At 40.0% G+C, this 15,147-nt stretch overlaps 1 protein-coding gene across 1 annotated transcript; it reads right to left on the reverse strand.

The window, feature by feature from the left end:
• Positions 1 to 2,097: 2,097 nt before the first annotated feature.
• On the reverse strand, positions 2,098 to 9,417 carry klf4 (Kruppel like factor 4). Its single transcript, XM_086054363.1, has 5 exons — positions 9,197 to 9,417; positions 9,000 to 9,108; positions 6,031 to 6,856; positions 5,498 to 5,656; positions 2,098 to 2,932 (listed from the first exon to the last, which is right to left on the reverse strand). Exons 1-5 carry the CDS (start codon positions 9,199 to 9,201, stop codon positions 2,757 to 2,759), a joined length of 1,275 nt encoding a protein of 424 aa, XP_085910489.1. The 5' UTR covers positions 9,202 to 9,417; the 3' UTR covers positions 2,098 to 2,756.
• Between the last annotated feature and the right edge of the window lie 5,730 nt (positions 9,418 to 15,147).

Below are 15,147 nucleotides of genomic sequence, written 5' to 3' on the forward strand. Positions count from 1 at the left end.
AGATTATTTTTATATGTTTTACTGACACCGCTGCGCCCCGCCTACCTGTTGTCAAGAAGCAACATGTTCTTTATGTGCCAAATGCATGAGTGTTATGAGCCCGCAGTGCTGTGATTTCACAAAAGTACCAACAGAGGGCAACAGAGACTACGACGCAGAGCTTGCTGGTGAGTCACTAAATGTGTCTATTGATTTAGGTCGGTACTTTTAAAACATCTTTAATAAGGGTGTTGGACATTTTTGAAGTGTATTGACGAAAGCAACGGTTCTCAAAACTGGAGTCCAAGCAGCAGTAACTTGGTGGTCTGCGCTTTGTGATCTGTTGCTTAAGAATAAAAAAAATTATAACTGTTGTGAATAAAAAAATACACATTTGAATAGAAATGTATGTGTAAAAGTATTGATAGCTGCAATATGAGAATATGTTCAGCTCGTATTCCATTTTAGTGGTATTGAGCAATAAACTGTAACCATTATGTATCCCAAGTGTATAGACTATAATGAACATATACTTTTAACATTTACTTTATTGTTGCAGCTCATGTGCTCACTTTGCAAGGGCTATACATTTTCAATTCACTTACTGTCACTAGTAACATTATTTTTTATTAAAAAAAAAATTAAAAATAAATCGCTGGACTTTAATGGCGACTGTAGACATGACATTTTTAGTAACATTTATTTCAATGTAACATTAGTGAAAATAGATGTCTTTAAAGGGGGAGTCAACCCAAGCGTATTTTTTTTATCAAAAATTTGTTCTATGCAGGCTAGGTGAAACAAGGTATTCTGATTAATATATATGATATATAATATACATGCCAGGTCTTACTAGGACTACCAAGATTTTGAAACTATTAGAACTACGAGCACCGTCATTTTTACAGAATGCGCTCTGTTGCGCTTTGACAATGATGTAGACTAAAATTATTATTACTCGCTGCTGGAGCGCCTAATAGAAATATTTTGTTCATTGCAATTCTGTTGTGTGTATCTTTTAATGTAAATTATGTCATATAAATGAATGAGAAACAGTTGGAGCGCTATTGTCCGGTGCGACTCTCGCGCTGTGTGCGGGTCACCGGTTATAAAATACGGCTGGTTTGGAGCCGAACGAACAGAGACGCGTGTTGCAAACGGCTTAACTGCACTTCACTTAGAAGAACAGGAAGTAAATGGTAAGTACGGCACACAAAACAACTCCATGCAGAGCACAACCCGGAATGCTTTTTTTTTTTTTTTTTTTTCCCCCAACTGGACAATTACACTTGCACACGTACACATGTTGTATGTCAACAAGCACCACATAAGCTCATTTATGTCGACTGGCATGCACTACCCACAACGCCATGGCTATCACATCTAACAGCCTATTTTACCACACATGACACGGCTCCTCATCCTCCTCGCCAGAGGGACTTTTTTTACTCTGACTCGCTGTGTGCCATACGAGCAATTTATCCTCAGACTTCTCAATGTTTTGAACCAGATGTAACACATCCTCTACTTTAAGATTTTCTTTCTTTATTATTTATTTTATCGATCATGGTGAGCAACTGCGTTTCTCAATGCAACCACTAGTTGCTGTAGAAACCCGGCAGCACCGTCCCAGCGTGACATGCGCATGATTAAGTCGAGCTGTCGAATTGACTGGGAAGCCATAGTTATAGAAGTAATGGCTCATAACTATTTTTATATTAATACCATAAAATTGCACCATGGGAATTAAATATACACCGAATTAGGAAAAGTCAAGAGGCCAAACCAGTGCTTCTACTATAGCAGGGACGGACAATTCCGGGCCCTCGAGGTATCCTTCATGTCACCCTGGTGCAACCCACCTGATTCAAATGATCAGGATCATTATCCAGCTTCTGCAAACCTTGCTGATGATGTGATCATTTGAATCAGGTGTGTTGCAGCAGGGACAGATGGAAAACGGGCAGGACACCGGCCCTCGAAGGCCAGAATTACTCACTCATACACTATAGTCTACGTATTTGTTGAATGCAGTGTATTAAAGTTCAGGCGCCCTGCTCATTTTTGTCTTTTTTTATAGAAGTAATTCATTTTGCTCTGAAAAAAAAAATTCCACTGTTTCCTTATTTGAAATACATTTTATTATTACGTAAAATACAAAACATTTCATGATAACAAAGTATTTTTTTTTTATCTACAAATGTACAAAGTTCAAGATTATATTACATTTTTTATTTGGGCTATAGAAAAACAAAACAACAACCCTTTTTTTTGTTCAGAGTCACTCGTTCCATTATAAAAATATGAAAGTTTCCTTATAAATTATTGCACTATGCAACTTGCAGTGCATTTTCAGATTGCCTTCACCGCTCTAATACCTGATTATTGAGTGTGGAAGAGGGGAAACACTAGATGTATGGCACTTTGTCACTGCTTCTTTGGTACCTTTTTGGGCAAAATCACTGAGCACCGGTCGATATAAATTAATTAACATTGTACCTGAAGTGACAGGTGAAATGTGAATATGTATAAATATAGCTATGCATTATTAATACAGTGTCGTTGGCGATTTAATGAAGGCCACTGGAGATTTTCAATGTGAGATTCCAGTTGCTGGTCCTCTTTGAGTTTGGTCACATAAATAAAGTTGACTTCCAGTTTTTGGTCCCATTCTGACCCACGCTCGCAGGTCTCGTCTTGAATGCATTTAGCTGTGAATGCCACAGCATGTCATTTGAATGTGTGGTGTTTATTTTTATTTTTTTGCAGTTCCCTCCTCACAAGTGTCTCTTCATGTGGAGGGCCAGGTGGTCCGATCTGGAGAAGGCCCTGTCACACTTCTGGCACTGGAATGGTCGGTGGCCTGTGTGCTTCCTGTAGTGGCGCGTCAGCTCGTCAGAGCGTGCGAATTTCCAGCCGCAGCCCTCCCAGTCACAATGGTAAGGCTTCTCTCCTAGTTGGCGGGAGGGATACACAAAATGGAAGTCAGTGGAGAACAGATTTTATTAGGGGTGTCAAAATTTCAGCCCCACAAGGCATTTATGGCCCGGCCCGCAGGATGTTTTCTGTGTAGCATATTCAAAATAATAAAATTAAACATGCATCAGGTTACAAGAACAAGTTAAAATGTTGAATGTTATAACATTTATGTAAAAAAAAAAAAAGTGTTCATGATAGCACACTGTGAAAGAAAGAAAGAGAAATTTAGTTAAAATGTTTTTTAATCGAAAAAAAGACATCTTTTCATTTAAAAAGTTATTAAATTAAAAAGAATAATGCAATTGTATTTTCCTATGTTCTGCACTGAGAAGTCAAATGTTTAACTTTTTTTTTAAGTTGACTGTTGTCACACAATTTTCTAATTATAAATTACAATGTTTTTAGTATTTAAATGTTTGAATTTAAAATGTAAAAAAGTAGAATGTTACAAGATATCACATGGTTTGAATATTTTTAGGGGGGAAAGTTGAACGTTGAAAGATCTCACTTTTTATTTAAAAAAACAAATACAAAATGTTGACTGTTACATGATGTGTCATCTTCCACACCACTTATCCTGTATAGGGTCGCGGGAGTCTATCCCAGCTGAGTAGGCAAAAGGCAGACTCCACGTGAACTGGTTGCCAGCCAGTCGCAAGGCACGCACTGACACCGTCAATGAGCGGGAGCCGCCGCCACGATGTCCAAACACAACTGTGCAAGTGTACGACTACACCATTAATGACTTATGTTACATAATACCACACAATTTTTAAATTATGTTTAACCATATGTAAAAAAAAATAAAACAAGATTACAATATATCCATCCTTGCTTTTAATTCTTATTGTTTTATTTAGATCACTCACAAGAGAGTTGAATATTACAAGGTATCAGACCGTCTTATTTTTAAAAATTAAAATTTGAATGTATCAGTTGAGATGTCATCCGAATAAAATGGACCCCTGCACTTTGCAGTTCGGCACCCACAGATTTGCCTATTTCTGGATTTAAAATAAATAACTAATAAATTATATATATATATATATATATATATATATATATATATATATATATATATATATATATATATATATATATATATATATATACACACACACACAGAATGCACATGTTGAACTACAGCATATTGAATTGGTTTTAGCATGTTTCACTTTCATCTTCCATTTCTGTACATACATCTGTACATAGTGCTTAGTGGAAAAGGTTTGGACATCTCTGCATTAATTAGAGAATACATGTGCTGTTATTGCTTTCAGGATCATTAAAACCTCAAAGAAATTGCTTTCAAAATGAAAGATGTTTTGAACTCCACAAATTAGAGGGAGGAAAAGTCTAAAATGTAATTGTATTACGTACACAAATAGACTACAAATACAAATTCTACTCTGTTGTTTCAGCTGTAGCAATAGCTACAAAATGCCACTGGGTGGCAGGATCGCCCTGCAAAAGTCCTGTTCCCACACCATTCTGACAGGTGCTTTCAAAGGGTAAGGAGTTGCATTTTTTTTTTTTTTTAATTTGTTGAGGGTGTTACCGTATTTTTACAGTTGTATGGAAGTCAAGAATGTTAAAATATTATTTCATAAAGGTTTATAATGACAATCGTACAAATTAATTTACTTCACATGATGTCCTATAGAAACAACTTGGTTTAAGACTTTTAAAAGCGCTTCCTTTTTTTAAATATATTTTCTGAGTTTGAAGTGCTTAAAATGTTTTGTTGTTGTTGTTAACCAGAAAATTTCCATTTAATTTCCTCTCTGCAATTACAAAACAAAATAGTCTTTGTTTGGAGCCTAATATAAATAAACCTTTGTTGGTACACTACACACCATAAAAATACAAGTGGTTTATTGGCAAACTTGAAAATGAACTGTCAGGGCTCAAAGTGTTTCTGTTTTGGATAAAACACTTGCAACCAGTAATATCTACTGCTTGTATGCAGTATATCATCGCTGTCCTGTGTATATCACGTATGTCCAATTTTGTCATTCTTCCTAATTTTTACATTAATGGGATGTCTGTAATACGGAAACCCATTGACATAAAAATGATTTACAAAATTACAAATGACATTAGTGTTTTCCGCAAGACAGCGACGAGATACAGTATTTATTCCAAACCAAAATCATAAGAATTAGTCATCTCTGTATATATTTCATATAGTACAATATTAGTTATATGCAGAGTGTAAATTGTCGCTGTCCAATGAAAAGCATGTTTCTCCTTTTTTCCTCAGAAAAACAATAAAATTAAATTGTATTTGTGTTTCTGATCAAGATTTTTAAAAGTCAACATTTGGAGGTGTTTGCTACTTTATTGGACAAACTGTATAGAGAATAATACACTGTGATTGAAACTTGAATTGTTTGAAGTGCTTGAAATCACTCATTTCCCTCTTGTATCTCTTCATGGGATTTAAAAATCATCATTTTAAGCCTGCATACTGTACAGGTATAATACGACTGTGGTGTTGTAAAAGCATGCGAGAAGTACTAAACGTTTGACTGGTTACCTGTGTGCGTACGATGATGCGCTTTGAGATGCGAGCTCTTGGTGTACGTCTTCCCGCAGCCGACGTAGTCGCACGTGTGCGTGGCGACGCGTTTCCGGGGCCACGAGCGCCGCCCACGTTTGGGCTTGGGCTCCTCTGGCAAGCAGTCACCGAGGGGGTCTGCGTAAAAAAAGAGGGAAGCGTCACGGTTTTGGGGGGATTTGGATACAAGGTGCTGTAATAACTGCGGAGACACCCAGTGGAAAAACAAGTCATAGTCATACAAGAAAAACAATACGTTTCATTTGCTTCACATCTGGTCTGGTTTCTGCAACTCTACGATTAAGAGATTAAGAGACGGTTTTGCGTCCAAGGCCGTGGGATGTCGGTTTTAATCCCTTTCAAGCGCTTGTTTTAGGCTATAATTACAACCCACCATGTTGTATAGGCCCTATTTAAAAAAAGATTTCTTTTGACAATCTGGTCTTTGTTACTGTCTGTGTCTCTTTTCTCCCGACTAATGCGCGGATGTTGAACATGGCGTGACCCGCTACCTTGGTACTGCTGCATGGCAGGGTAGGCGGTGTATCCCTGCGGTGAGCCGTGGTGGTATCCGTGGGGAGGTAGAGGAATCTGAGCGTGAGGGTGGCCCAACACCTGGTGCTCGCGGCTCAGGGGGTGATCCGGGGAGAGCGACGAGGATGAGGACAGGCGTCCGCCGCCCGTCATGGCGGAGCGCCCCCCGTTTGCGGGGAAGCCGTGCAGCTCTAGGTGGCCGGGCCGCTGCCGGTGCAGGTCCATTGGCTGCGAGATGGTACAGTTACTGGGGGCCTCCTGCTTTATCCGGTGGCATGGAAAGGGCGGCGAGGCCCGTGAAGGGGGGCGGTCTGACGCAGCGTTAACGCAAGCCTTGGGGTTGTACTCCCCCAGGTCCACTGTGGTCTTGACCACAAACTTGCCGTGCAGGCTGGTGGGGTGGAGGTACGCCGGGTCCAGTTCGGGTCTCATGAGCTCCGCCACAAAGCCCCCGGACGGCGAGACGTCACTGATGTCTGGAATGGTGTAGAGCAACTCGGCTGAGCTCTGTGGGGACGGCAACAAGGGGTACGAGGAGGAGAAGGAACCGGGCGAGCTGGGCGGAAGGGCGTGGACGGAACCGCACGCCATAACGTCGTCCTGCTGCTGTTGCTGCTGCTGCTGCTGCTGCTGCTGGAGCATGGAGTTGGACAGAATGAAGTCATAGTCCAAGTCCAGGTCTGGCTCGGGGTCTTTCTTGGACATGCTGGGGCTAGTGATGCAGGTGGCAGTTGGATGGTCAGGGTCCGAGCTTCCGGTTGGCACACCGAGTCTCTTAAGATGGGACAGCTCCTCCTTCCATCTCTAGAGGAAATTTTCAGAGGCATTAATGATCGGCATAGTGCACCAGTTGACATCAGCCTTTTAGTTATTGACAAGATTCAGAAACAAGTGGGATCCCTTAAGGTAAGGAGCCGATAGCTCGACTCCAAGGTAGCTTGGTCAGCCCTTTCCTTGAATCAAACCAGTTCCTGAGCTGTAAAGGTCGAGTATCAAGTTTACCAAAAAAAAGTGTTTTACGTTAGGAACTAGCCATTTGTACCTCTAAAGTACAACAGTCTACCTTTTCCTGAGAGTCAAAAGTCTAAAACTAAACTGGTTTCAAGGTTCCACGTCTAAAAATATATCAAATTTGTTTTGGACAGCTATCTCTAAAGGTAGTTTGATGGTATGTTATCATGGCACAAGACACTTTACCCCCTAAAGTATGACAATCTACCTTTTCTATGACTCTAAGGTGTCAAACTGGCAGGTGTTTAAATGTTCCGAGTCTATAAATAGATGAGAGTCTCACCCAGCTTTCTAGATAGATGTTAGTTGCCGGGGCATTCATGACTTTGGGATAAGCAATTGTACCTTTATGGTACAGCAATCATCTTTTTCACACTAAAAGTTCATCTCCGGAGGTATAGGTAGCTGGTCCAAATCCATGGAGCAAGTCATTGTACCCCCCAAAAGTGCAATAATGCCCCATTTCCTCAGAGTCTAAGTCTCGAAAATTCATCTGATTGTGATGGAACTTCTCCTCAAGACTTCATTTTGGGTCATTTGCTGTCCTTGAAGGTAGATTTTACTACTTAATCGTGCTGATCATTTGAATCCAAGGTGTCTAACTTAAACTCTTTCAGATCCAAAAATGTTCTTCGTACATCCAGTTGGATTTCGGTGCAGCTAGGTCCTGAAGTACTCGGGCAACGAAAAGCAGACTTTCAGATTTAATTTAGGAGGTTTCACATAAGAAAGATGCCGTTCATCATTCATGAATAACAGACATTGTATGCCCCCATCATTGTAAATAAAACCACATTTTAAAAATATATTTGGATGGAAATCCTTTGTAGTCAATGACTGTCCGAATTATGGAGGCCATGAATGTCGCCAATTGCAAAAAGCACAATCTATTGTCTTGAGATGCGGGTAATGACTTGGAAAAAGTCTTGCCTTCGCAATATGTTTAGTGTCCAGAAGCAGTGTTTAAGATCCATCTCACCGACACGGGATGCGGTGTGCTTTGGATCCTCACTCTTCTGTTACTGACTGCCACTCTGATACAAGTTGATCTTTATTTTAGAAACAATCTGATTCCAGAACATGGGAGATGTTTTTCCCACAAAAAAAATGTTTTATCTAATCTTGAATTTTACAAAGTTGCAATGTCAAAATGTTATAGTACTCATTTTTAGGTGTGGCTAAATAATCCCTAAAATACATTTCGGAGCAAATAATGCATGTCTAAATAAATGGTAGCACTCTGTTCAAATGGCAAATGTGTTATCTTTGTCAAGCTTCTTAAATCAAAGATAGAAGTTTGCACTTAGTTGTTTTCTGTCCAGTTTTATTGTGTACACTACAGTACAGGCCACATACTAACGGTAGTTAGTATTTAATTCAAACTTTTTGGGGCAAATGGCTCTTTGAGTCATGACATATCTTTAAAACAATATATTATAGCATAACAAATATCAATGTTGGTTAAAGTGCTACTACATAATGTGCATTATCTATTACATAAACAAAAAAACTTTTTTTTTTTAGGGTCAGCTGTGACATACAGCCTACATTACACTTACCTGTGGTATGCCAATACATATTTGAGTAAGTTTATGCTTTACTACAACACTAAAACATCATTTGGGCTAAAGAGCTTCTACAGACTGGTGTATCAATTATTACAGAGACATAAACAAAATCATGTTGGCCATAAGTGAGCTGTCTAAACTGCCATTGGTATTCTAATCCATTTAAGCCATGTATACATTAGTGTTATATCAATGTATGATACAGTTCAATGAGTTTGTGCTGCCGTGAGTGAACTACTTTTGCGTTTTGGGTCTTGAAATGGAAAAGTTGCCTTACAAAGACACTTTTATGAGAAAAGTGCAACCCCTCGATAGGAGATTGTTGTAACTTGTGCCGGTAAGTTAGTAGTTGGGTGACATGTACTCACTAGGTTGGCACTTCCTATGGCTTTGGTCTTGACAGCGGGGCTGGTGAAGGTGGAAATGGATGGCAGCAAGGTCCCTCCTAAAGCCATCTCGACGTCATTTGTAGGCTGCCTAAATATAGACGAAAAAACAAAAAATAAAGTGCTGGTCCTGATGTTGTAAGTCCTTGGTGGTGGTCCTAAGACAAAAAAAAAGTCACCTCATACACGAGAAGTTCTGATCGAACTTGGAAGAAATGAGAAGGGTAAAAAGTAGCCGTTCCGCTGTGTCAAGACATGCTGCGAAAGAAGAAGTCCCTCACGCGTGGGTTAGTTATTATTTTTGTTGTGGGAAGACACTAAGGCGCCGGCCGTGTTTCTGGGGGCTGGGGGTTGGGGGGGGGGATTCCCTCGCTGGCCACGCGCAAAAGGAGCGGTGGCAGCGCGTCTTGTTGTGTGTGGACTGGGAGCTGCGCGCGGAGCAGTTCCTCTTAAAGCGCCTGCTGAGGCTCCACCCCGTTGCCCGGCAACGGGGTGCAAAACAAGAGCGGCGGCTGCGCGTTGTTTGTGTTAGCAACAGTTACCCATGCGCACTGTGCACTTGGTCCTGTGAAAAGTGGCTGAAGACCTGTAAAAAGTTATTCACCGGAAGACTAGTTTATTGTGTCCGGAAGGTCACTTGCTGCCGTATTTACACGTTTACATTAAGCGCCGTGTTAGCAATTCGGTCGTAAGCCGTGGCTACCTGTTGCATTTGTCCCCCTTGCCTTCAGAGGGGACAAAAGCCCATTCACCTGGCCAAACACATCTTCATTTGGAACAGTTCAGAATCAACATTTATCTGACAGGAACAAACAAACATAAAGAACATCATACGCACGAGAGAAGTGATTCTTATTGAATGTATTATTAATGTGTGCAGATACAGATGTGTTCTGATAGCCAAAGTTGGCTGTTAAAAGTTTTCTCTGACTAACCAATCAGAGGGCGGGAAAATGCTGACGCCACCAAGGGCCAACGCTCTGGCCCTGTGAGATGAATTACATCTCTCATTAGTCAAAGAAACAGTTCGTATGCAAATACAGAATAGTTTTTGATACATGGGCCACTACTATTGATTGTTGAAGGTGACATGGCAGCAAATAGAGGCTGAAATCTGATTGGACAAAAAAAATATATATCAATGCAGCATTTCAGCACATTTTCTTTGACGAACACCCCACCGTAACGCTTCCTCCGCTGTTTCCCACCACTTAACAGACAACGCGAACTTGACATGCCATGATATAGATGTTTGACATTATCAACACTAGCCTTTACTGATACCTCTCTTTCCTCCAACAATAACAAAATTATTAAATATTGGGGAAAATCAGGGGAAAACTCTTAACCAAAGATTTTTGCTGGGTTGACTTCCACTTTAAAAAGTCAATGATGGACTAAGTTGTCATTAGCATTTCTTCAACATTGGATACCTATGATATTGTTTGGGTATCGATACTGTGCCAGAAGAAAAATTGCTAATTCCCATTACCTGAGAAACACGAGACTAACTCAACATTACCTGAAAAACACGAGACTAACTCAAATTGCGAGTTATGAAAATCTGTCATGAGAAACACTCACCCGGAGAGCTATCACAATGGCTGCGAGCGCTTTGCAGTGCTGCGTTTGAACTGGTTTTGTAGTACTTGTGTTTGCTCAGAGTTAGTGAGCTAACCAAGCCTCTTTCTCTCGCTCGCTCGCTCTCTCTCACACACACACACACTCACACACAGTCTCTCTTTGCGACACAATTATGCTTGGCCAAGTTTTGTGAGCAAACAAAGGTCTTCGCAGCTCATCCTGCTTGCATCAGGATCTTGTCCGTTGGGCATGTCAACAAACATGCCGTCATTCCAACAGGACACACTGGAAGTGTCAATGTAGTTTTTTTTTTTCTTTTCTTTTTAATATTACCTGGGTGCACACATCTTTTTTTTTTGTTGGCCAACATACACAAGACAGTGGTGGGAAAGAAACACTTTATGGAAGAGAAAACGTACCCCGCGGGGATACACGTGATCTATTAGGTAATCTGTCTAAACATCCCATTAGGATGTCTGCTGTAAACACACCGCAATGGCTTTACCCCGACAATACTCCCCAAACCAGCTCAATGTGGGCTATGGCCATTGTAGTCCGCTTCTTTATGTGGCCAGATAATGCTTTTTTTGAAAATGATCCATGCTTTGTATGGCAATAAGAAGCACAGGGGTGAGGGGAAAGAGTGAAAAGAGATAAAGCCTGAGAAAATGACACCACTGTCTTGCTGTGTTTTCCGTCCTCCTTTCAACACAATGATGGAGGCTTAGTGTGTCCCACTGAGTAAAATTACTTGTGAACGCAACGGTGACATAAAGCACAATTTTCCAGAGAAAAATACTGTATGTCCCCAAAGTTAAGAGTTCAAACCCATCGTCATATGTGACGTCAAACGTTACCCCTGCAATTTTAGGTTTGGTTTGGCTTTTTCTTCAGCAAGCCGTATTATGACAAGGAGAAATGACTGCGCACAGAAATTTCAGTGACATCGTTGTTTGTATGGCAACTAGGGTGGTTCAGTTCATATCAATAGATCATGTTTGTCTGAAGTGATATATTGCTGTGCACATCACAAAGCCACTGCGACTCCCCGCATTGAGATAATTGGACGCATGATGGCAACAACTGCTTTCAACACAAAGTAGTGTTGACTGTAAATGTTTCCCGGCCCCACTTCCAGCAGCATGTCTAGCTCACAGATGAGAGGTCCTGGGTTTGAATCTCCAGGTACTCAGGCTTCCTCCCACTTTCCGAAAATATGCGTGTTAGGTTCTTTGAAGACTCTTAAAGAAGGAAATCAACCCAAACATATTTTTTTCAAGAATCTGTTCCCAGCAGGCCCACTAGTTGAAACATGGCATTCTGATTAATATTGCATTTGTGGAACATGAGTTAAGCAGCAAAATCCACCCGTTTTTAGCCTTTTGGGGGGGGGGTGGCCATTTTGTCACTTCTGTTAACTGAAAATGACATCACAACTACTCAGGGCTCAGGTAATGAGCAATCACGGCTGTACTGTTTTCTGAAGCTGAGCTGTGATTGGTCGTTACCTGAGCCCTGAGTAGTTGTGATGTCATTCTTAGTCGACAGAAGTGACAAAATGGCCGCTCTCAGAGATGGCTAAAAATTGTGGATTTTACTGCTTAACTTATATTCCACAAATGCAATATTAATCAGAATGCCATGTTTCAACTAGTAGGCTTGCATACAACATATTCTAGAAAAAATATATGTTTGGGTTGTTTACCACTTTAAGTTGACTTGAGGTGTGAATGTGTGTGAGCACATTATTATTTTTTGGACTTTTTTGTGCCTTGCGATGGACTGGCGGTGATTCCAGGATGTAGCCCGCCTCCAGTTTACCTGCAAATGGGTTGTAAAGGTGGATAGATGGGTGGGTATCCTACCATCTCGGCAACTTATATACAGGATGGCGGTAAAAAGGCCAGATAAAGCCAGTGTGTAAGAGGCTTCACCTTTGTCATGAACGTTTTTTATTATTTATACGGCTTAACACCTCTGTATTAGCATTATTGCTTTAAAATGTACCCGTGTAAGTCAAGGTGTCATGATGATGGAAGACTAATTCTATTATTTCTTGTGGGAGAAACTGTTTTAAAATCGGACCAACTTCCCAGGCGGGACTGTGTTCGACCCTTAAAAATAATAATAAAGATAATAGTCGTCGGACAAGTGTCTTTGGGCGTCGGTCGCAACATTGAATTGTTCAACAGGACCCAACAATAAGGTCAGTTCACATGAAATTGTTAGCTGCTTTCTGAATGACATTGATTCCAAAGAAGGAGATAGCATTTTAATGAGGATTTTGATCTTTAGCGGAGGCCTCATCCTGGAAAATTGTGGCGTAATTACTTGTAACAAGATGACTACAGTATCAACAATCTCAATTGGCCCAAAGAGCAAATGCCGATTCAGATCATCAACGGGATGATTTACGTTCCTTGTTGTGTTGCCTCGGCTCTGTCTAACTCTTGGAATTCCGGAGCCCACCCAGAATGAATCATATTTTAAAGCACAACAAGCCAAATATTGACTGTAAATTTACCACTCTGACGAGAGCACATCGCAGGAACGAGATGTGGAGGGATTGAGGTCATTACTGTATTATTAAATTTTGATTATTGCATTAATTATTCTTCTGACAACTGAATCTTCTTATTTGGGCCCCTAAATAGCCTCTGCAAATTTGGCAAGAGCGTGTATCCTGTTTTAGGGTTCCCGACAAGACCTTTCAAAACTTACTCAATAGCGCCCCCTGGAAAGTTACCCATGCCCAGAACTGAACAGGAAATACGCCATTTTGGTTTGAGGCCGCCATTTTAGGCAAATACCAGGGCTCATAATTTGACGAACTTCTAGACAAATGGGAGTCGCTAAATTGCCAATTTTTTTTCTTCTTTTGCCTCCAGTGTCTAATGTGTCGATAGGATGGCGTCAACAATGGATGATCATTTGCAGGATTCACCATGAAAAATGGGGTGCAAGATCCTGCTCATCACTGATTGCGGCTTTTATTATGTTTTTATTGTTATTATAGCAGCATGAATAACAGACGGTTAAGAGGTGTAACATTTTCCATTCATTAGCTGTGACATGACACGTGTGCTGTCTTATCACATTAAGTTAGCTCAGGTGTTAGCAATTATACTAATGCTCCCCTCTAATGCTTTTGCTCGTGAACTGTAAACAGTGTTAGTGGTCACCGAGTAAATTTGAGTCGCGGCAGATTAGGCCTGAAGATATTCAAGCGAGCGTTGGGCCACTCTGGCCCGGATGCCGCTCAGTAATTATTAGAAATAGTTGTCATTCTTGCACTAATTCGTGAAAGCAGAGTTGCTACCTCACAGAGGCCTCCTCCGCCACGATGTGTAAAGTAAAAAATAAAAGAAAAAGCGCAAATGATTTAAAAAAAATTTTTTTTTTACATGGCCAAAATGGCTTTTAATAGTCTCTTTACGGAATGAAGCATTCATTAAAAACTCACTGTTTTTTTCTATTATAAAACACTTTTAACCTCATTGGAAATGAATGGAAATACGTTAGAAATAATCGATTGCAGTGTATAACTGTTGCCATTTTAATTCTCATTAAAGTAAAAAAGATTGTCAAATCTCCAATCTAATTTTTTACCACTACTAATGAAAACAATAAAACACTTTAATGATGAAAGCATAATGTGAAGGTGATTCATGCTGCAGACACAACTGTAAAAATGTCAAAAAAACAAAATGTCTACCTTACACTTTTATGGCAAGTTGTTTGATAATACTTGACAAAAGCATACTGCAATTTTTGTTGTTGGAGATTCATTCCTTGCAATAGATTCTTTATAGACACACAAGTTCAAAAAGAAGCTGGCATATTTTTTTTTTTTAATTAAGTGTTTGGTAGTGCCTTCTGCTTTGAGTTCACTTTACATAACTTCCGATTTAACTTCTTATGTTCTTTCTTCCTTCAACAGCTCATTTGACTTTTTTGATAAATGCCTGTAAATGTAAAAAAAGAGCAGTTGTAAAAAAAAAAAAAAAAAAGTCAGTCCACTTACTTCACTTAACTTTTATGTTAAATCTTCTCATGTTGTTATTCTCTTAACAGCCCTTTTAACTTTAATGATAAAAATACCTAATGTCTTTTTTTTTAAGTTAAAGCTTTAAAAAAAAGGCTGTAAACACCCATTAGTTTGCTGCCAAGTTGTTAGTTAAAGGCAAAGGCATAATGTGATCTGTTTTTTCTATTTGTGTCCCAGCGTCAAGCATTTAATTTTTTTTAATCTCCTGTCCGGCAGGTGATAAATTAATCACTGTAAAACATGAGAAAAAAAAACATGACTATTACGTTTATTGCATTGTAGCTGTACCTTGATTATTAGGGCCCTAGTACTAGGCGGTGCAACCTCCCTCTTAGAATCGCTGTTTATTAGGATTGCATTGCAAGCATAGTTTTAAGGACCGATGAGACCAATATTAACCTCTACCAAAGTGATGGAAAGGCCAATGTACGGAGATGGAAAGGAACTGCTTATGATCCAAAACACACAAGCTTATCCGTGAAACATGTTGCAGGTAAT

Source organism: Filicampus tigris, chromosome 15 (assembly GCF_054856515.1).
Source record: "Filicampus tigris isolate MCC_2025a chromosome 15, RoL_Ftig_1.0, whole genome shotgun sequence".
Taxonomy (NCBI): Eukaryota; Metazoa; Chordata; class Actinopteri; order Syngnathiformes; family Syngnathidae; genus Filicampus; species Filicampus tigris.

Bases quoted from the DNA above. Each gene is read 5' to 3' on its own strand.
- klf4 (XM_086054363.1), bottom strand. The intron at 5,657-6,030 runs GTAGCGGGTCAC...TTTTTTACGCAG, and splicing joins TGCCATGCAGCAGTACCAAG to ACCCCCTCGGTGACTGCTTG. The intron at 2,933-5,497 runs GTAACCAGTCAA...CCCGCCAACTAG, and splicing joins GCATCATCGTACGCACACAG to GAGAGAAGCCTTACCATTGT.